Raw genomic sequence first — 22830 nt, forward strand, 5'->3', positions numbered from 1 at the left:
TCTTTCTCCTCCTACTCTACTTCCTCTTCCTATTTCCTTCCTTTCCTCCTCTTCGTCTTCTTTTCCCTCCCTTTTCTTTTCCTTTATCTTCTCCTTCTCCTCCTCCTCCTCCTCCTCCTCCTCCTCCTTCTCGACTTCCAATTATCTATCTAATTTCCCTAGTGATGAGAGAGAGAGAGAGAGAGAGAGAGAGAGAGAGAGAGAGAGAGAGAGAGAGAGAAACAAAACACATTCTTCCCCCTCCCTCCTCTCCCACGTTTTGGCAGGCCTGGGTTCCTCCTCCTCCTCCTCCTCCTCCTCCTCCTCCTCCCATCTGGACATAAGAAGGGGAGGTTAACTGGTATGTTTGGAAACTGTGTCACAACTACTACTACTACTACTACTACTACTACTACTACTACTACTACTACTACTACTACTACTACTACTAATAATAATAATAATAATAATAATAATAATAATAATAATAATAATAATAATTTCCTGCTTCCTAAAAACGTTCTTATCTTTTTCTTTTATATTTATGTTTGATTTTTACAAGAGAGAGAGAGAGGGTGGGGGCTTGCTTACGGACGATACACATAAGAATCTTTGCAGTAAACAGCCCCCCCCTCTCTCTCTCTCTCTCTCTCTCTCTCTCTCTGTCTTATTATTTTCCTTTCCTTCTTCCATCTTTCTTCATTTCTCTTCTTTTTGCCTTTCTCCTTTATATCAATTCTTCTCTTCTTCCTCTCTCCTCCTCTTCTTCCTCCTCCTCTTCCTCTTTATTCTCCTCTTTCATTCCTCCACTTCTCATTTATTTGGCTCCTCCTCCTCTTTCTTCTTTATCCTACAACTTTTTCCTTCCCTTTCCTCCTTTTCTTCTTCCTTTTCATTCCTTTCTTTCTCTCCCTCCCTTCCTTCCGTCCTTCCTTCCTTCCGTCCTTCCATCCTTCATTCCGTCGTTCCTTCCTTCCTTCCTTCCTTAACCTTTCATTCGTTTCTCCTCTTCATTCTCTTCGTCTTCCTCCTTCATATCAACTCTCTCTTCCTCCTCCTCCTCCTCCTCCTCCTCCCCGCAGCCTTGCCCTAGAGTGCGTGCCAAGAGCGGGCAACCTCTCTCTGCCTCCCATATATTCAACAAGCGACACTCACTTATGAAACGAAGGAGAGGCGACCCACTTCTTCCCTACGCCCTGCTAGTGACTCCTCCATTCTCTCTCTCTCTCTCTCTCTCTCTCTCTCTCTCTCTCTCTCTCTCTGCTGTTTCGACTCTTTCTCCACTTTTCATCTCCCTGTACTCTCCCTCCCTTTTCTGTTCTCTCCTTTTCCTTCCTTTCTCTTCCTCTATCTGTTCTCTGCCTTTCCTTTTCTCTCTCTTCATGATGTTTCTCGTCTTTTCCTTCCATTTTTTTATCTTCCTTTCTTCCTCTTCCTTCCTTTTTTCTTCGTCTCTCGTGTGTTAAAGGGAAGGGAAGGGAAGGGAAGGGAAGGGAAGGGGAGGGGAGGGAAGGGAAGGGAAAGGAAGGGAATGGAAAGGAGAAGAGAGGAGAGGAGAGGAGAGGAAAGGGAAGGGAAGGAAAGAAAAGAAAGGAAAGGAAAAGGAAGGAAAAGGACATGAAAGGAAAGAAAAGAAAGTGAAAAAAGTACAAGGGAAAAAAAGAGGAAAGAAGAGAAGGAAAAGAAAGGAAAAGAAAGGAAAGGAAGGATGGAGCACACTAACACCAGACAGACAGACAGAGAAAGAGAAAAAGATGAAATAGTAAAAACAATAGATGAAAATGGAAAACGAGGAGGAAGAGGAGGAGGAAGAAGGGGAAGAGTGTGTATACCTGGGGAAGAGGATTGTGTACCTGTCTGTTTAGGGGATTGGGGAAAGGGGAAAAAAGGGGAAGAGAGAAGGATCACCGTTTTCCCTTCCTCACCTCCAGACAGTGAAAATAAACAATCTAATCCTATGATGTAAGGGATCTGAACCCATGTCAAGAGAGAGAGAGAGAGAGAGAGAGAGAGAGATGGAAGGAAAGAGAAAAAGGAGAGAAAAGGAAAGAATAAGAGAGAGAGAGAGAGAGAGAGAGAGAGAAGAAAGAAGAAAGAAAGGAAGAAAGAATGAAAGAAAGAATGAAGGAATGAAGAGAGAGAGAGAGAGAGAGAGAGAGAGAGAGAGAGTTTCGGTATGTGCAGTTTAATATCATCAGGTTAATTTTCTGTTATGGGATTTTGATTAAGAAGAATTATCCTTTCCCTTCTCCTCACTTCTTCCTTTCCTTTCCTTGTTTCCTTTTCTTTCTTTTCCTTCGCTTCCCTCGTTTACTTTTCTTTAACTTTACTCTTTTAATTCTCCTTTACTTTCTTTCACTCTCCCTCTCTTCTTTTTTCTCTTTTTTTTCTTTCCTTTCTTCTCCTTTCCTTTCCTTCCCTTCCTTTTCCTTATGCTTCCCTTCCTCTGCCTCTCCTTTCATTCCCTTCCTTTCCCTTCCCGTCCCTTCCTCTCCCTTCCCTTCCCTTTCTTTCCCTTCCCTTCCCTTCCCTTTCCCTTCCTTTCCCTTTCCCTTCCTTTCCCTTCCTTTCCCTTCCCTTCCCGTTCCTTCCTCTTCCTTCTTTACCCTTCCTTTCCTCTCCCTTCCCTTCCCGTCCCTTCCCTTCCCTTCCTTTCCTTTCCTTTCCTTTCCTTTCCTTTCCTTTCCCTTCCCGTCCCTTCCTCTCCCTTCCCTTCCCTTTTTTCCCTTCCTTTCCTTTCCTTTCCCTTTCCTTCCCTTCCCTTCCTTTCCCTTATGTTTCCCTTCCTCTTCCTCTCCTTTCATTCCATTCCTTTCCCTTCCTCTCCCTTCCCTTCCCTTCCTCTCCTTCCTTCCGTCCTTCCTCTTCCCTTCCTTCCCCTTTCTCTCTCTCTCTCTCTCTCTCTCTCTCTCTCTCTCTCTCTCTCTCTCTCTCTCTCTCTCTCTCTCTCTCTCTCTCGGCACACCTGTACTAATGACACCTGATGGGACCGTGCCAGGTGCTTGCTGACCCCCCCTCCCCCCCCCCCCCCCTGTCACCATCACCACCACCACCACCACAACTAACAATAAACAGATCCTCAACTATGTCACCACCACCACCACCGTCAACACCATCTCCATTACCACCACCACCACCACCACAATCATCACCACTACCAACAACAACAACAACAACAATAACAAGAGAAGGAGGAGAAGGAGCAGGAAGAGAAGGAGGAGGAGGAGGAGGAGGAGGCGAAGGAGGAGAAAGAAGACGAAGACGAAGAAGAGGAAGAGAGAGAAAAAGATAAAATTAGAACAAAAAAAATTAAGAACTGAAGGAAAAGTTAAAAAGAAGAGGAAAAAATAAGAGTACCAAATGAAAGAAGAAGAAGAAGAAGAAGAAGAAGAAGAAGAAGACAGACTAAAGAGGAAGAGGAAGAGGAAGAGGAAGAGAGAGAAAGGTTAGGTCATGGTCGGATATAACCATCATCTGTCTGTCATGTGTGTGTCTGTGTGTGTGTGTGTGTGTGTGTGTGTGTGTTATCGCAGAAAGGGCAGGATAAGAGCTCTCTCTCTCTCTCTCTCTCTCTCTCTCTCTCTCTCTCTCTCTCTCTCTCTCTCTCTCTCTCTCTCTCTCTCTCTCTCTCTCTCTCTCTCTCTCTCTTTTCCTTCTTCCTCTCCTTCATTTCTTCCTCTCTATCCCATTACCTTAAACCCTCCAGTTTCCCTCCTTCCTTCCTTCCTTCCTTCCTTCCTTTACTTCACTTCCTACTCACTCCAATCTCCTTCCTTATTTCCTTTCCTTCTCCTCCTTCTCCTTCTCCTCTCCTTCCTTCCCATTATCCCCCCTTTCATCTTTTCTCCCTTCTTTTACGTAATAATACCGGATTCGAAGAAGAAAAAGAAGAAGAAGAAGAAGAAAAAGATGAAGAAGAAGAAGAAGAAAACGAACCGATTCAAATCCCTCCAGCAGGCAGCCTCGTCATATGCCAGCCCTGCTTTCTGTCGCCTACTGTTCAAAGCTTTCATGTTCCCTTCTCTTCCCCTCACAAGTGCAATGACTGATAGAGGGAAAGACTTGAACTCCGTCACCCCAAACAACCATCAGAGGATAAGTAAAGGAGGAGGAGGAAGAGGAGAAGGAGGAGGAGGAGGAGGAGATGAGGGAGGAAGAATAAGAGATGAAAATGAGAAGGAGAGAGATGAAGAGAGATTGAAGAGAGAGAGAGAGAGAGAGAGAGAGGATAAGGAGGAAGAGAAAGAGAGTAAGGCAGAGAAGGAGGAGGAGGAGGAGGAGGAGGAGGACGAAGAGGAAGAAATTGAAGAGAAAAAGATTAGAAGGAAAATGAAGATGAAGAAGAAGAGAAAGAAGAAGAGAAAAAAGGGACAATGAGGAAGAAAAGAATATGGAAGAGGAGGAGGAAGGAGGTGGAGGAAGAAGAGAGGAAGAAGAGGAAGAAAAGAGAAAGAGAGAATAAAGATATGGAAGAGGAGATGAAGGAGAAGGAGAAAGAGGAAGAGGAAGAGGAGGCGAAAAATGATGATGATGGTGATGATAATGATGATAATTGGAAAGAAGACGAGCAGAAGCCGAAGCAGGAGGAGGAGGAGGAGGAGGGAGTCTGGCCGTTTGCCCACAAGTTATATCCGAAGCCTTGAGCCCGCCAGGTAGACGCGGCGGACTTCATAACACACACACACACACACACACACACAGGAGAAGGAAGGGATGCTATGTGGAGTAAATTTATTGTGAAGAGGAAAAGTCTCAATAAAGAAGAAGAAGAAGAAGAAGAAGAAGAAGAAAGAAAGGGAAAGAGAATAACAATAATAATAATAAGAATAAGAATAAGAATAAGAATAAGAAGAAGGAAAGGAGAAAAAGAATGAAAAAGAAAATTAAGAAGAAAAACAAGGAATAAAAACAATACAATCCTACTACTACTACTACTACTACTACTACTACTGACAACAACAACAACAACAACAACAACAACAACAACAACAACAACAACAACAACAACAACAACAATATACCTGGAGTTCACACACTAATCAGTTATTGACACAGGTGGTGATGGAAGAGGCCTGACTCACCACCACCACCACCACCAACAACAACAACAACAACAACAACAACAACAACAACAGCAACACATTATTCGCCTGTCTCTCCTATTCTCTTCTCTCTTCTCCATTTTCCCTCTTTCTCACCTTCTCACTCCCTCCTTTCTCTCCCTTTCTCTCCTCCTCCTCCTCCTCCTCCTCCTCTCTCTCTCTCTCTCTCTCTCTCTCTCTCTCTCTCTCTCTCTCTCTCTCTCTCTCCTTTTCTTTATCCTTTTTTTCTCTATTTTTCCTTCTTTCCCATTCTTCCTTCGTTCGTATTCTCTCTCTCTCTCTCTCTCTCTCTCTCTCTCTCTCTCTCTCTCTCTCTCTCTCTCTCTCTCTCTCTCTCTCTCTCTCTCTCTCTCTCTCTTGCTTCCCTTCGTCTTTCGCTCTCTACTCCCTTCCTTCCTTTCTCCTTTTTCTCCTTCCCTCCCTCCCTCTCTCTTTCCATCTTTCTTATTTCCTGTTCCCTCTCGTACCTTCTCTCTCTCTCTCCCTCTTCTCTCTCTCTCTCTCTCTCTCTCTCTCTCTCTCTCTCTCTCTCTCTCTCTCTCTCTCTCTCAGGTACAGCACATTTTCAGAACAACAACCGCCATGGAAGGATAGAACCGCAACGAAGCATCCATTTAACCTGAAGTATGTGTTGGCGCCGCCCCCCCCCCCACACACATATACACCTGCACCATGCAAGTACACACACACACACACACACACACGCACACACAGAGGCGGCAGCAACAGACACACACGTTGAGCAAAGCGGCAGAGGCGAGAGAGGGAGAGAGACCGCGCCGGCTAGAGCGACACACAGCAAGGACTCGACACCCAGGAACTCGGCGACACGGATATCGGTGAAATACAGTGTGGAAACAGAGACAGCCACCGGAAACAAGCACACAGCGACGGAAACACAAATAAAACAGCCACGCGAAAACATCAATAACACCCAACCACGCAAGAACTACAGAACACAAGGACGGAAAATAGCGGTGAAATACAGGGTGGAAACAGAGACAGCCACCGGAAACAAGCACACAGCGACGGAAACACAAATAAAACAGCCACGCGGAAACATCTATAACACCCAACCACGCAAGAACTACAGAACACAAGGAAGGAAGATAGCGGTGAAATACAGGGTGGAAACAGAGACAGCCACCGGAAAGAAGCACACAGCGACGGAAACACAAATAAAACAGCCACGCGAAAACATCTATAACACCCAACCACGCAAGAACTACAGAACACAAGGAAGGAAGATAGCGGTGAAATACAGGGTGAAAACAGAGACAGCCACCGGAAACAAGCACACAGCGACGGAAACACAAATAAAACAGCCACGCGGAAACATCTATAACACCCAACCACGCAAGAACTACAGAACACAAGGAAGGAAGATAGCGGTGAAATACAGAGAGGAAGCAGACAGACAGACACCGGAAACAAGCATACAGCGACGGAAACACAAATAAAACAGCCACGCGAAAACATCTATAACACCCAACCACGCAAGAACTACAGAACACAAGGACGGAAAATAGCGGTGAAATACAGGGTGAAAACAGAGACAGCCACCGGAAACAAGCATACAGCGACGGAAACACAAATAAAACAGCCACGCGAAAACATCTATAACACCCAACCACGCAAGAACTACAGAACACAAGGACGGAAAATAGCGGTGAAATACAGGGTGAAAACAGAGACAGACACCGGAAACAAGCATACAGCGACGGAAACACAAATAAACAGGCGTGAAAACATCTATAACACCCACGTATGCTTCACAGAACGAATGGAAAGGAGTGGATCGGTGAAATACAGGACGTGAAACAGACACACAACACCACATCGGCAAAATAAAACAAAAGAGCAGCGCCATAAAAACTCCCACCTTCCCCTTCCTCAGCCTCCCGTCCTCCCCTTCCCAACACCCTCACAGTCATGGGCCGAAAGAAACTCTTCCTCCTCTTCACAGTGCTTGTGGTCTGCATGGTATATATAACGATTATGATGCTGACGAAGCGGTCCCAGTATGACCTCCGCCCCGCTGCCGAGATCGTGAGGCAGGAGCAGGGGAGCCAGGTCCAGAAAATGCCCACGAAGGAGGAGGAAGAGAAAGGAAAACACGCGGAAGACGAGAAAGCAGAACCTCAAGACGTGAACGAGAGCAAGAAAGAAGAGAAAAAGGAAGAGGAAAACAAAGCCGAGGAGAAAGAGGACGAAAAAAAAGAAAAGAGGAGAAACGAGGAAGATGAAAACAAAACAAACGAAAAAGAGAAAGACAAAAGAGATGAAAACGACGCCAAGGAGGAAGATGATAAACCAGAGATCCCAAATATAAAAGCGAGGCTAGAAGAGGAGTACCGGGGACCCAAGGGCGGACTGAGGGAAAGGCTGGCGGACACGGACTTGGTGATTAGCCCCGTCAAGAATGTGCTGCCCGTAGACTGATAGCGGAGGTGGCAAGGCTGAGAGGGGAGGGTTAAGAGGTAAGGCCCGTGTGTGTGTGTGTGTGTGTGTGTGTGTGTGTGTGTGTGTGTGTGTGTGTGTGTGTGTGTAAAATGAACTCCTCCCTTCTTTTTTCTCTCCCTTTTTTTCTCCCTTCTTATTTACCTTCGAGTGACTACCTAACACCTCCCTACCTTCTCCCTCTCTCCCTTCTTCCTCCCTTGATATAATTAATCCTTCCCCTCCTTCCCTCCCTTCCTATATACTCCCTTTCTTGTATAAATAGCACTTTCCTCTCCCTTTCCCCTCACCTTTCCTTTCCCTCCCTCCCCTAACCATCCCTCCCCTCCCTTCCCTACCCTTCCCTTATTTTCCTTTCCCTTTCTTTTCCTTCCCTTCCCTCCCATCCCTTCCCTCCCCTTCCCTTTCCCCTCCCTCCCCTAACCTTCCCTCCACTCCCTTCCCTCTCCTTCCCTTATTTTCCTTTCCCTATCTTTTCCTTTCCCCTCCTCGTCTTTCCTTCCCTTCCCTTATCTTACCTTACCTTCGTTTCCCCTCCTTTCCTTTCCTCTCCTTTCCTTTCCTTTCCCTTCCCTTCCTTCCTTCCATCCTATCCCTTCCCTCTTCCTTTCCCTCCAGTTCCCTTGCCTTCCCTTCTAAACATATGGGTAACACTTTCCCTTCCCTTCTCCCTCCCTTCAAATCTACACTCTTGAGCCACGCTTGCCTCCCTGCCTAGTATAGTGCATTAGTTATGATCTTATTTTCGAAGGTATTGGTTACACTTTCCTTCTATTTTGACACTCCTTCCTCCCCCCCCCCCCTCTTTCTGTCTCTCGCTGTTGCTCTCTCTCTCTCTCTCTCTCTCTCTCTCTCTCTCTCTCTCTCTCTCTCTCTCTCTCTCTCTCTCTCTCTCTCTCTCTCTCTCTCTGATACATACCTTAACTCCCCCCTCCCCCCAACCACACCCACCCACCCACCCACACACACACACACACAAATAACAAATAAATAAATAAATAAATTACTTTCGTCACCACTAATCTTTTTTCTCTTTTTTTATAAAGTCTATTTTGAGTCTATTTATACGTGACAACTAACGCGGTGACCTTTCCTTCCCTTCCCATACAAGCCCAGAAGAAGAAGAAGAAGAAGAAGAAGAAGAAGAAGAACAAGAACAAAAACAAGAAGAAAATGAAGAAGAAGAAGAAGAAGAAGAAGAAGAAGAAAAAGAAGAACAACAACAACAACAACAACAACAACAAAAAATGAAGAAGAAGAAGAAGAACAAGAACAAGATGAAGAAGAAGAACAACAAGAACAAGAACAAGAACAAAAAGAAAATGAAGAAAATGAAGAAGAAAAAGAAGAAAAGAAAGAAAAGAAAGAAAAGGAAAAGAAAAAGTAGAAAAAGAAATCGTTAGCCATCCCCTCAACATCTGCCTCGAAGCCCCAACATCCGGTTATTGAAAAGATTAAACGTAATATATTCAGATTTTCCACTCGTTTTCACCGGCATTTTCATCCTTTTTTTCCTATGATAGTTTTTTCTATGTTATTCTTTTGGTTTATAAGATATCGTGAAGGAAAATTAGGGCTGTCTATTGTTTTTGCCTTAATCTTTCGTCTTTTTTTTATAGTACAGCTTTTCTTGATGTTGTGTCTTCCGTCTATAAGAAATCTTGACGGAAAAATGAATGCTGTGTACTGTTATTTTTTCTGTAATCTTTCGTCTTTTTTATGGTACAGCTTTTCTGTCACTCTGCAATCCTTCAATACACTTTCCTGTCACCCTGCAATCCTTCAATACACTTTCCTGTCACTCTGCAATCCTACAATACACTTTACTGTCACTCTGCAATCCTTCAATACACTTTCCTGTCACTCTGCAATCCTTCAATACACTTTCCTGTCACTCTGCAATCCTTCAATACACTTTCCTGTCACTCTGCAATCCTTCAATACACTTTCCTGTCACTCTGCAATCCTTCAATACACTTTCCTGTCACTCTGCAATCCTTCAATACACTTTCCTGTCACTCTGCAATCCTTCAATACACTTTCCTGTCACTCTGCAATCATTCATCACACTTTCCTGTCACTCTGCAATCCTACAATACACTTTCCTGTCACTCTGCAATCCTTCAATACACTTTCCTGTCACTCTGCAATCCTTCAATACACTTTCCTGTCACTCTGCAATCCTTCAATACACTTTACTGTCACTCTGCAATCCTTCAATACACTTTCCTGTCACTCTGCAATCCTTCAATACACTTTCCTGTCACTCTGCAATCCTTCAATACACTTTCCTGTCACACTGCAATCCTTCAATACACTTTCCTGTCACTCTGCAATCCTTCAATACACTTTCCTGTCACTCTGCAATCCTTCAATACACTTTCCTGTCACTCTGCAATCCTTCAATACACTTTCCTGTCACTCTGCAATCCTTCAATACACTTTCCTGTCACTCTGCAATCCTTCAATACACTTTCCTGTCACTCTGCAATCCTTCAATACACTTTCCTGTCACTCTGCAATCCTTCAATACACTTTACTGTCACTCTGCAATCCTTCAAAACACTTTCCTGTCACTCTGCAATCCTTCAATACACTTTCCTGTCACCCTGCAATCCTTCAATACACTTTCCTGTCACTCTGCAATCCTTCAATTCACTTTAATGTCACTCTGCAATCCTTCAATACATTTTCCTGTCACTCTGCAATCCTTCAATACACTTTCCTGTCACTCTGCAATCCTTCAATTCACTTTAATGTCACTCTGCAATCCTTCAATACACTTTCCTGTCACTCTGCAATCCTTCAATACACTTTCCTGTCACTCTGCAATCCTTCAATACACTTTCCTGTCATTCTGCAATCCTTCAATACACTTTACTGTCACTCTGCAATCCTTCAATACACTTTCCTGTCACTCTGCAATCCTTCAATACACTTTCCTGTCACTCTGCAATCCTTCAATACACTTTCCTGTCACTCTGCAATCCTTCAATACACTTTCCTGTCACTCTGCAATCCTTCAATACACTTTCCTGTCACTCTGCAATCCTTCAATACACTTTCCTGTCACTCTGCAATCCTTCAATACACTTTCCTGTCACTCTGCAATCCTTCAATACACTTTACTGTCACTCTGCAATCCTTCAATACACTTTACTGTCACTCTGCAATCCTTCAATACACTTTACTGTCACTCTGCAATCCTTCAATACACTTTACTGTCACTCTGCAATCCTTCAATACACTTTACTGTCACTCTGCATTCGTGAAGGAAAAGTGAATGCTGTCTGCTGTTATTTTCTTTCATCTTTCGTCTTTTTTTTACAGTACAGCTTTTCTTGATGTTGTGTCTTCGCTTTATGAAAAAAAGTCTTGAAGGAAAACGGTGAACACAATAATCTTAGCCTTTCTCTTTGCTCTCATTTGTTTTTTTGTTTTAATTTATAATATACAGTTGTTGTTGTTTATGTTCTTTGTAAAAAAAAAATGGAAAAGAAAACTAGAGAAAAATGAACGCGGTATTATTTTTTCCTCATTCTTATTTGTTTGTTTTTTTACCTTTTCCATATTTTTTTTTTACTCTTGGTGTATCAGAAAGTGGAAGGGAAAAAGATGAACACACTGTAACTTAACCTTTTCTCCTCGTGTTCACTCGTTGATTTATGGAAAAAATATACGAAAAAAAAAGTATGTAAAAAATGGAAAAAATAAATATACACTAAACTTCTTCCCACGTATTCACTCGTTGGATTATATATATATAAAAAAATGTGTATAAAGAACTCTCCTTCGCCACCTCTTCACATCCTGGTAATGCATTTTTTTTCAACAATTCATGATCCTGGCGCGTAAAAATGTAAATGAAGGCGGTCAAGTTTCAATAAATGGTCCATAAATAATCACTGAACTAATACTCTTTTACCTTCACCCAACGACCCCGGCATCTTTTTTGTGTCACAGCTTTTTGGTCTGTCAGAAAAAGATAAATTAAAAATAACTATCTTTAAGCAAATCATCAAGATAAACAAATTAATAAAATGAGGTGGTGGCGGAGTGGTCTGCGTGCGGGCGCGGTGTTCTAGCCTTCTAGAGCATGAAACATATCACTGACAATACCACTTACATGTGATATTCCGATATTCTGTGAAGAGGAAGTGTGCCACCAACAGAGCGGGAGTTCAGCAGTTGTTTGGTGTCTAACTTCACTCTGCCTCCACACGCAGCGTGTCGCGCGCGCCGTGATGGTTGCGGCGAGTGACATGTTGCTATAAATAACTCTGTATTTTCAATATCTGTATTCTGATCACACTATCGTGTTCACGAGAGATTTTCCTACGTAACGTGATAATATATTTCTGCAGTAAATTAACAACTGTTGAAAAGAGCAAGCATAAGTAAAACGTGTTATAAACATTTTTTTAACATCACGGTTCAACTCATCGTAATACCATTTTTTTTTTTGTTTTGTCGAGTTTTTACAATTTATCTTGATTCTACAGTTAACATGGTATAGTATCTTTCGCGATTCTACAGTTAACATGGTATAGCATCTTTCGCGATTCTACAGTTAACATGGTATAGTATCTTTCGCGATTCTACAGTTAACATGGTATAGTATCTTTCGCGATTCTACAGTTAACATGGTATTGTATCTTTCACGATTCTACAGTTAACATGGTATTGTATCTTTCGCGATTCTACAGTTAACATGGTATTGTATCTTTCACGATTCTACAGTTAACATGGTATTGTATCTTTCGCGATTCTACAGTTAACATGGTATAGTATCTTTCGCGATTCTACACTGTATAGTATCTTTCGCCTTCATCCCATACTTCCTCTCACTATACTCTCCCGCTATCTTCTTGCAGGTCTCTCTCTCTCTCTCTCTCTCTCTCTCTCTCTCTCTCTCTCTCTCTCTCTCTCTCTCTCTCTCTCTCTCTCTCTCTCTCTCTCTCGTCCCGGTCATTCATGCAACAGATAAAAACGAAAAAAAAAACCGAGGGAATGGAAATAAGAAAGTTGGGGAAAGCAGATAGAAAAAAATGTTATCTATCTCTGAAGCCGCCCCACGTTATGCCGGCCCCCCTTTACCCCCCCCCCCCACCCACGGGCCTATTGAGTTCCCGCCGCTATAAATACAACACGGTGGGGCTATTCCTGACTCACCAGCCCGGCAGTGTGTCAACCGAGGGAAGCATGCCCCGAACGTCACCCCCTCTGCACCCCCCCCCTTCGCGAGCACCCCCCCCCCCCCCCCGCCAGCTGGTAGGCCACTAGGTTTACTCCCCTTACCCCCACCCCTCTCTCTCTCTCTCTCTCTCTCTCTCTCTCTCTCTCTCTCTCTCTCTCTCTCTCTCTCTCTCTCTCTCTCTCTCTCAAGATCGTAACACTTATCAGTAACAAAATCCCCAACCCTCTCCACACACACACACACACACACACACCTTTGCCCAGGAAGTCGTCGTCGTCGCCGTGGTCCTCCAGCTCGGAGCCGGAGGTGGCGCTGTAGTAGACGGAGCCGGTGAGGGAGGCGCCCTCGTCCGCCGAGTAGTAGACGGAGCCCGTGACGGAGGCGTGGTCGGAGGCGTAGTCCAGGGACGGCCGCTTTGCCTCGGAGGTCACGGCGCCTTCTTCCCTCGAGAGGAGGCCATGGGCGGGCAAGGGGAATTTGCGCTTCTCCCCGCGGCCGGCCTCCTCCTCCAGCGGATAGTGCATCGGGGAGGTGAGCGCGGCGCGGGAGGTGAGGGGCCGCTGCGCCAAGGGGAAGGGCACAGGGCCCGCCGAAGGCCCCTGGTCGTCAGAAAACTCTCGGTCAGACAAGGGCGTCCTGTCCGTCACGGGGGCGTGGTCCCTCAAGAGAGGACGGTCCCTCGGCAGGACTCGGTCCCGCAAGGTGACGCGGTCCGTTACAAGCGCCTGGTCCGTCGGGGAGGCGCGCTCGGTCGGGAGTCCTCGCGTCAGGATCTTTTCGCCGAGGGCGACACGCTCGGCTGACGTCCTCTCTAGATGGTCTCGCGAGCTGCGTATCGTTTCTTCATAGCGCGAGGCAATGATGGACGTCTCCTCGGCGGATCCCTCGCGCCTCGCCCGATCCTTCTTGAGGTGCGCGGCGGCAGCGGCGAGATCTAGCGACCCAGCCTTGTGCAGGGGCTCGATGGGCTCCGCCTTGGGAAGGCCCAGCGGGTACCGCTCCAGGGAGCCGGCCCGCAGGTTGAGGGTGTCCTTCACGCTGGGGGCTCGGGACGGCGACTTGGACTTTTCGGAGCCGCTGTCCTCGTAGCCCTGGTACCAACACTCGTGCTGATAGTAGCCCGGGCCCGCCGAGGCCGGAAGGTAGATGGAGGATCGCTTGGACGAGGGCTCCGAGGCCGAGTGGTACCATGACCCCGGCGCCGAGCCCACGCTCTTCTCTGACCAGGCCGAGCTATCGAGGCTCTCGTCGTCGCTGTCGTCGCCTCGCTCGGAAAATGCACTGCCTCCATGGTACTCCTTCCTCTTTTTCTTCTTCTTTTTACGCTGTTTTTCGTCCTTCTTTTCACGTTTTTTCTTCTCCTTCTCCTCCTTCAGAAACCGTTTCTCCCGCTCCTTCTCGTCCTTTAGTTTCTGCTTCTCCTCGGGCGAGAGCTCTTGGCCCTGCTTGTTGCCCATGGCTGGCGGCGGAACTCACTGCACCATCACACGGCGCCACGACACCCACCAGGTCCTTCACAGCTCCTCCTGGCGCTACGCTCACGGGGGGAACCAGACTGAGCTAGGACCAGAGTGCCAGCTCAGGTGGTAGCGCCGGTCCGCTCACCTGGGGGGGAGGGGGCCGAGGGGGGCACGGAACGTCAACCATTTGGGCCAACACTCGTGCCAAGTCGGACGTAAGCAGCGGTGGCCGGTGCCTACACGCCAGCCGCTGCGGTGGACAGAGGCGGGGCGCTTCCCTTAGACCCGCTACTGATGAGGACAAATGTAAATCATCCTTTTGACCACCAATGGCTGAGGGCAAGGTCGATTTTGGCAAGCCGTGAGGCACTCGAACTCCACCTTCCACACTTTTGATCTTACTTGACTCCTTGACACACACACACACACACACACACACACACACACTACCAACCCGTCCCTTCCTCCTCCCGCAAAGTGCTGCATCATATCCTCCAACAACATAGATCAGCCTACTTTTACAGCCCCGACCCGCCAGATGTTCATTTTCCTTTGCCTTGCACATCGTTTGTCCTCCCTCCAGCTCCCCATCTTGCCCGCTACATAACCTCCCCCACGCAACTCATTCACCATCACCCTGACCCAGCGTTGTCAAATTATCGTACTCATCGCATTTCATTTTATTAGTAGCTGACCGATAACTATAACAACAAAGAACGAAAAACATCAATATTCAACAGTTTTAGCACTAACTTTGATTTTCTCACGTTACTTGTGTAGGTACGAGAGTTTGAGGCATAAAAATGATAGATACGATATGTGGTTAATACGATAATTTGGCACCGCTGCCCTGATCCCCCCCCTTCCCCGCCGCCATTCACTTACTGAAGGTGGCACTGTCCGACGCTTCCACCCCTATATTAAGTATTTCCAAAGGTCAAAAAGGAGATCAATCGGGTTCTGATGAGTGTTCCTTTCGGTTCATGGTACAGAAGAATGGCGTGGCTCAGAGTCATATTCTTAAGGCAACCCTGACGCCATTTTCCCTTAATTTTAGAGTAGCCCCCCTTAACCCTCACCCCCGGCAACCCTAACCTTATATTCTTTCAGTACTTCTTCCATTAAACCATTGTTCTTCTCTAACACCAGGGTCATAAAACTAACCCTAGAAATCCCCAGAGCTCCTACGAAAGCCTTGTCAAAAATTTATGTGAGCTGGTGCGCCGAAATGTTCAAGGGGGAGGGAGGGGGGGGGGGGGGGTCGCCTTAGAATTCATGACGGCAGAAATTGTCCCCAACCTCATTACTATATCATCCTTCTCCTCATCCTCATTTCTCCCCAACAGCAGCTTGCAATCCCCCTCCCGGAACGTGCATGTATCCCCCACTACAACACAGTCCGCACCCTGAGTACTATCATGGCTGCGTGTACTCACCGATGCCCTGCCTGATCCTGACGGGCGGCAGCAGCAGGCCCGGCCCCAGCCCCGCCTCGTTCTCGGCGTACAGGCGGAACACGTACACCTGGTCCGTCTCCAGGTTGTCCACCACGTAGCTCGTCTGGTCGGCGTCCACCATCTCCACGTTCCTGAGGGAGAGAAGGAACCGTATTCATATTGACTCAAAACTGTTGCAGAATGGTCCATGGTTGTTAGCCGGCCCCCAACATCTATAAAATTGTCCCCTTCCGACAACTCGCTCCGTACTACCAACGGTTAGAGGAAAACGGCCAGTGTGACACCCCCTAAAGGGCAATTAACAAGGGTGTTCCCGCCCAAGCATTTACCCAAGGAGGTGGGAAGGGCTCTGACCAATTAATGGGTAACAATTTATCTTCCTGAAGGGAGTCAGTTGATGACCCACAATTACGTAATAGAAAGAGGAGGAAAACGACGAGGAGGAGAAATCAGGGTGTGTAGGACAGACAGTTTCAATGACATCCTTTAGTTGACAAGATGTAGGACTTAGCAGATGACTCAACCCCCCACACAAAAAACTTCAATAAATAAATAAATATAAATAAATAGAAAAATAAATACCTCAAAATGAATGGACGTAGAAGCAAAAAAGATAAAAAAAAAGTCATGTTTCTAATGGTAATGGCAAGCTGCTGTTGTTGTTTTTTACATCTAAGGCAACAGCTCAAGGGCATAAAAAAAGAGAAAACAAAAGCCTTCAGACTATTTAAGGTTGCTGCCCGCAGAATAAATTACTAAAATGAGTAGAGAAAAAAAATAGCATTCATGTGGTTGATGGATTTAATTATGGCACTGTCGAAGGAAAGTTTAGAAATATAATTATGCATGAGAATGACAGCTAAATGGTAGACCAGAGGTATTCGTGAGTTGCCCTTTGCAGAACTCGATAGCATTTAGCAGCCTCCTTATTTCCTAGTGAACTTTAATCACCCTTCCCATATTCTTTACATGAAGGGAGGAGGGAAGTTTTTCTTAGTTTTCTCCCAGTCACGCCACACGAGCCTTACACTGAAAGGTTCACGACCAAGATTCGAAGGACCTCTGTGGCGGTAGAGGAGGGTGAATAGGAAGGGAAGGGAAAGAAAGGAAAGGAAAAGAGACATCGATCCTTCCTTTTCCCTCACCTGCGTTCCTCTACGCAGGCCCGTAATTTTGGTAGATTTTTCTCGCGGGGGGGGGAGTTGGAGGGCATCATAGGTTCATGAGGTGGGGGGGAGGGGGGCGAGGGAAGCGAGCATGCGCATATGGGGGGAATTTTTTTTGTAAAATGAGTAGCTAATGTTAGGGACATTTTGAGGCCGATATAGAAAACATTGGGGGGCTATAGCCCCTCTAGCCCCCGAAAGAAATTACGGCCCTGCTACGTGAAATCAGATAAGAAAGACTCACTTAAAACCGCAGCTTGGGGCAAGGAGGGGCAAGGGGGCGGAAGGGTGGGTGGTGAGGGAAGGAACTTATGGAACTTGAGCACGTCAGCTTGGGGCAGGGAGGGGCAGAGGGACGGAAGGGTGGAAGGTGAGGGAGGAACTTACTTGATAACGTCAGCTTGGTCGACCTTCCTCGCCTCAATGACGTAGCTGATGAGCTCGCCGCCTCCGAGATCCTCCGGGGGGCCCCAGGCGAGGGTGATGCTGGTGTGGGTGACGTCATTGATGCGCAGAGGCCCCCGGGCCCGGCCAGGCTCCACCACCACACCTGTCAGGCACATCGTCCACTCTGACACATGAGCCGGGGAGTCACCGCCACCCGCAGCGCTTCAACACGTACCGAATCGGCGGTTCGAACGGGTCGGGCTGCGCGGGACGGTACGTACCCCCCAAGGATTGTAGGTTATAGTCCTCTCTAGACTCCTTGGTAGCCCCAGGAGAGAGAGAGAGAGAGAGAGAGAGAGAGAGAGAGAGAGAGAGAGAGAGAGAAGGAGAAAGAAGAAAGAGTGAAAAAGGAAGGAGAAAATGGAGAAGAAAGAGAAAGAAAAGGAAGGAGAAAATGGAGAAGAAAGAGAATGAAAAGGAAGGAGAAGAGAAGAAAGAATGAAAAGGAAAGAGAGGAGGAGAAAGAGAATGAAAAGGAAGGAGAAAATGGAGAAGAAAGAGGATTAAAAGGAAAGAGGAGAAAGAGAATGAAAAAGAAGGAGAGGAGGAGAAGAAAGAGAATGGAAAATGAAAAGGAAATAGAAGAGAATGAAAACGATGAAGAGGAGAGTGGTTGGTGCGCCTCCCAGCCAAGTCCACCATTTTCTCAGTAAAGGAAACAGCTCAAGGAAAGGAAAAAGAAGAAAAAAACTCGCTAATCCCACAAGAATGCACCTCAGATTTTGCCTTACCGAGGGTGGAGCGCTGACCCACTCAACCCTCAGAAGTTTTCCATTTTCCAGTTGAATCATTGATCATCTATTACATGTCTAGTGTTTGTGTTTAGAATTTTGTTATAGAGGCATATCGCATTTTTGTTAACAGTTGCAGGATGTCATAACTGCCTTCAACATATTTCTTTCTCTAGATTGACTTGGATTAGCGTTGCTGGTCTCAGTTCCTGTAAGTTATTTTATATTTTATTCGCAACTCATGCCCTGTTAGTTTAAAGTGAGGGGCGGCGACAACGGAAGTAGGCTACCATTTTTTTCTTGTCCATTCCCTCCTGTTGTAAGTTTAACCCGTACAGTACCGGCCGATTTAAATAGTTTTGGATTGCCCAGTACCGGCCTTTTTTTGTGTGTGGGGGGGGGCTTAAAAATGTTCCATGTGATGAGAAAAGTGGAAAAAATAAGAAAAAAACATATGCCATAAACCTACTTTTCGAAGAACTCTATGAAGTGTTACCATGCAGGTGTAGCTGGAAACGGGCCCTGTACGTGATCGATGGTTTATGGAGGGTTTGACAAGTGCTAGAGGCCAGGTAGCCCATTTTTGTCCCACACAGGTGTAGAATTCTCCAGAGAGCACCGTTTCATGGGGTATAAGTGTGGGATTTTCAGAATTTTCAGGACAGTAGAATCTCGCGTTACAAAGGCGGCTCAGTATAGCCTATATCCTCATCTGGCACATAATCCTTGTCCGAACCAGAGTCTGAGAGTGCTCCCACGTCTTCTTCAGATGAGGAAACCTAAAACTCACTGTCTATCGCCATATAGCAAAACCAATGGGCCGCAAAGACATTGTTTACACTTGGTCTTGATCTTAATCTTGATGTCACAGGTGGCTTAGGATTCCTCCCCATACCATTTTTTTTTTTTATCCTGTCCCTTCCCTCCTGTTGTTTAAAGTGAGGGGCGGCGACAACAGAAGTAGGCAACCATTTTTTTCCTGTCCCTTTCCTCCTGTTTCCCAATACTACCAACATCCCCTGTCCTCCTATTTGACTCTCATATGCCACATTCTTTATTTCGTTGTCAGCACACCCAATCCATATCAATCAATTGTTTCACCCAATCCGCCACCGTCATAACCAGTGATTACATTTCCATCAATCCATCTATTTGACTCCCATACACCATCTTTGTGATTTAATTCTGCCTTCTCAACATATCCTATCTACATCAATCAATAATTTCACCTAATCCACCATCACCATCACCATCATAACCGTTGAGTACATTTCCATCAACAGCAGGGCAGCAAACACTAGAATGTCTAATAGGGACACTTTGCAAAAATGTCCAGACTCTGAATGGTGAGGGGGCCCAAACTTTATTTCATTTCTTTGAACAGGACAATACCTGCCTCTTACAGACTCCTTATGTTCTTATGTTAAAAAAATAAAGGAAGGGGTGGTATATATAGTCCCCCCCTAACATACCCTGATGTAAGAGGTGGCTCTCTAAGGCACTAAATAACTAGACCTCCGAAATCTCTCTAGCTACACCCTGGTGGGGAGTCCGTCATGAGGGAGGAAGGCCTGGAAGGGACTGACACTTTTCAAAACACGTAAGTCATATACTTGGGGTAAATGTTTCTCCCAACAGTCTGCCTGGGAATTAAGCATGGGCCCTGGAGATGCAAGGCGGACTTTCTGGTGTTAAGCCAAAGGAGTACGGGGTCATGGCCTCCATAGTCCTCATCTGTGTTTTGGTTCATAAGTCAAAAAAGCCTGATATGGCCTTGCTGATGAGCGTTGCGAAAAAATATGAAAATAACTGAGGGACCCAAGTCCTTAATATCATCCTCCTGATCAAAGGAGCTGCCCCGTCTTTGTACCAGCAGTCAATGGGTTACAGGTGCCTGCCAGGGGTTATGTCCTGCCTTCCAAGTGTGTGTGGGTGTGATGTGAGGTTCCAACTGTACCCATAGATCTATCACGAGCTCCAGGCTCATTCAGGGAGAGCACTGGCTACAGATTGCAATTCCAGAATGTGATCAGAACGTGGATGTCACACATTTCAAGATCAGCCCTCTCCAAGGGGAAGCACAACACAAGTATACAAAGAGTAAACAAAATTATCTCATCACTAGACAAAACTGGACACTGACATCAGAGGGTAATGATGGCTGATGATGTTCCTGCTATAATGCAGAATTTTCCCCTGTGTACGTAATCATTTCATTTTGTTTAAAAGTTTGTAAAGAATCATGATACAGATGGCTTGGTGTTTACATCAGAATAAAGTGAGAAAAGACTACTAGTAACAAGTAACTCAGTATTCTGAAACTGACTAGTTAGAGGAACAAATGGGGAGTTGCATAATAGTATCATGTGCACTTAAGCGCAGCCTCGGCCTCTTCCTCACAGGTCCCACAGAACTTATTATGTCATGTACACGAGCTGTATGTCACATTTCTTATCCAGTTGTCTTCAGGAAGGGTTTGGTAATGAGGAATGAAAAGTCAGACTATGATCTAAATGGTTTATTCCCAATCTACACAACAAGCCTAATTGGCCGAGCAAGACACCACCACGGAGCCACGTGATAGATGGTAAAGAGTTATGTTGCAGCAGCTTGTGGCTCCCTGTGGTGCTGCCTGCCCAGCTGTAATGTGCTGGTGAGGGCAGCAGACCATAATGCCACTGTGGGCGGGCCAAAAAGATGGTAGTATTATCAGCAGCAGCATGACTCCTGCTCCACAGCAACCATGGGCTGCCGGCCTCACCAACGATTTGATATTGGATAATGAATTATGCAACAAGAAAAAAAAATCAACATATTGATGATTTTGTGTGTAGGTTCTAGGACAGCTTAGGTAAATTCTCATATCACAGTACATTCACAAGACATCTAAGTCACATAAGGTGTGTGTATATATGATAATAAACTACTATAAATAGCCCACACTCAGATGCTACTAAATCACTTAATTATATTCCATTCTGAGTCATGGGTCAGACGAGACATCTACACAGACCACGTGCACAATACACATAATGGGTTCCTATACCAAACGTCGTCTAGGGTTCACAGCCACAAGGTTTTGGTCCACGAGTTGGAATTTCGGCTCATAAAGGCAGCAGCTCAATATGAACCGTGGACTATCACAGCCAGAAACCTCCGAGTCTGGCCGTTCTGTGCACAGGTGAACGTCTCGGGATGGTGACGACTAAAGTAATGCCAGACTGGAGTTTTCGTGCCGGACCCTCGGGACTCAATACCTTACGGCGGTTGTTCGTTAACGCTACTCCTCGCCGCCCTTACATGGACAGGCGCCGGAAGTACAAGTAATAACAAAGTCGAGTAACTGAATCATCATACATTCATCATTAAAGTAGTAAATACAACTTCAGTTCGAAAAAATGGGCATTCTCCATATCAGGAATGAGACTGGACGCAAATGCATGACTTGTCCTAGGAAGAGATAATTCTCTTTTGTCGGTAATATAGAGAAAGACTAATTCAAGAGAAATAAAAGAAAAATTTCAACAGAAAAAGAAAATTGCTAATCTACAGGACTCATACATAGGTAGTACAAAACTATCTGTCGCCAAATATGTTACTTCTCGCTATATTTGTTCATCCCACGATGCCAGACTTTGAAGAAGTATTCATCCCTATTTAGGAGACGGCCACGGGCATACGAGTAGATGTCGGCATCCATGCCGGCCTCCCGCATCCAGGAGAGTGTCTCCGTGGTGGAGTAGGACAGGGAGGGGGCATTGTCATCCTCGGGCAGCCCCGTGAAGTCTGCGCAAACACCAGAGCGTTATACAAGGAAGAGCCTCTCCTACACTTACCTCAGCACCGCCCTCCACCTTCACACTGACTAGCTCGCCTCTGTGGCAGGAAGTGCTGCAGCAAATGTATGTTTACATAATACAGAAAATTTTTCACTTGCTGCCACAATAAGCATCAAACTGATATAAACCTGAAAAACCTGCTTTACTGAGCATGACCAGAAAAACTTATTTATGGAACTGCAGCATGCTTGTGAGCCTCACCACAACACAGCTCCACCCAGCATGCTGTTACACTCACACCAGGGAGACAGGCCGTCACACACACACACACACACACACACACACACACACACACACACACACACACACACACACACACACACACACACACAGCTTCATATAGCAGCGGTTGGCATGCTTGCCTCACAACCAAGAGGTCCTGGGTTCGATTCCCAGGCAGTGGAGATGGATGGGCAGTCTCCGATAATCCCTGCCCCTGTACTCCAGTAGTTAATGGGTGCCGGGTGTCAGTCAGGGGATGTGTCTCGCCTCCCAAGTGTGTGTGGATGTGAGGTTTCAGCCGAACCCAGAGATCCATCACTTGCGAGCTCTATGCTCATTCAGGGAGGGTACTGACTGGGGATCACAAGTCTAGCACATGGTCAGACCACGGTCAATTACAAACATATACACACACACACACACACACACACACACACACACACACACACACACCAGGTGGAGAAATTCAGTCTTTTTCAGGTAGCCATTTGGGACAGTAAAATTTTAAGGTTGCTAGCCCTTCCTTAGTTGCTTGATGAAAGATAACAAAAATAAGTAAATCTGCAAGAAGTAACTTGTCCTCTTTCTGATATTTCACTTGCCGGCAGCTGAAGGTAAGTGAATTTCAACCCCGGCACACACACACACACACACACACACACACACACACACACACACACACACACAAAGCAGCACACGCACAGGTAACCTTCAACATGGAATGGGTGATAACAATGAGTAGTAAGCAATGAGTGAAAGCAACTGGGCAG

General features: G+C 45.9%; 2 protein-coding genes across 100 annotated transcripts in view; both read right to left on the reverse strand.

The window, feature by feature from the left end:
- The window catches only part of LOC126988204 (titin homolog), a 169935-nt gene extending 152536 nt beyond the window's left edge, over window positions 1–17399 (reverse strand). For 25 of the 50 annotated variants that reach the window (XM_050846164.1, XM_050846200.1, XM_050846168.1 and 22 more), the window contains exon 1: window positions 12992–14620. In XM_050846164.1, the coding sequence (XP_050702121.1) occupies window positions 12992–14195 (1204 nt within the window). In that variant the 5' untranslated portion in view covers window positions 14196–14620. Of the gene's footprint in view, window positions 1–12991; window positions 14623–15634; window positions 15787–17208 lie in introns of those variants that run through there. The other 25 variants (XM_050846156.1, XM_050846195.1, XM_050846188.1 and 22 more) reach the window with 4 other exon arrangements.
- Window positions 17400–20502: 3103 nt separating this feature from the next.
- LOC126988202 (titin-like) overlaps window positions 20503–22830 on the reverse strand; it is a 208925-nt gene continuing 206597 nt past the window's right edge. For all 50 annotated transcript variants that reach the window (XM_050846098.1, XM_050846118.1, XM_050846140.1 and 47 more), the window contains one exon: window positions 20503–21785. In XM_050846098.1, the coding sequence (XP_050702055.1) occupies window positions 21595–21785 (191 nt within the window). In that variant the 3' untranslated portion in view covers window positions 20503–21594. The remainder of the gene's footprint in view (window positions 21786–22830) is intronic.

This window comes from Eriocheir sinensis, chromosome 68 (genome assembly GCF_024679095.1).
Source record: "Eriocheir sinensis breed Jianghai 21 chromosome 68, ASM2467909v1, whole genome shotgun sequence".
In the NCBI taxonomy this organism is placed as follows: Eukaryota; Metazoa; Arthropoda; class Malacostraca; order Decapoda; family Varunidae; genus Eriocheir; species Eriocheir sinensis.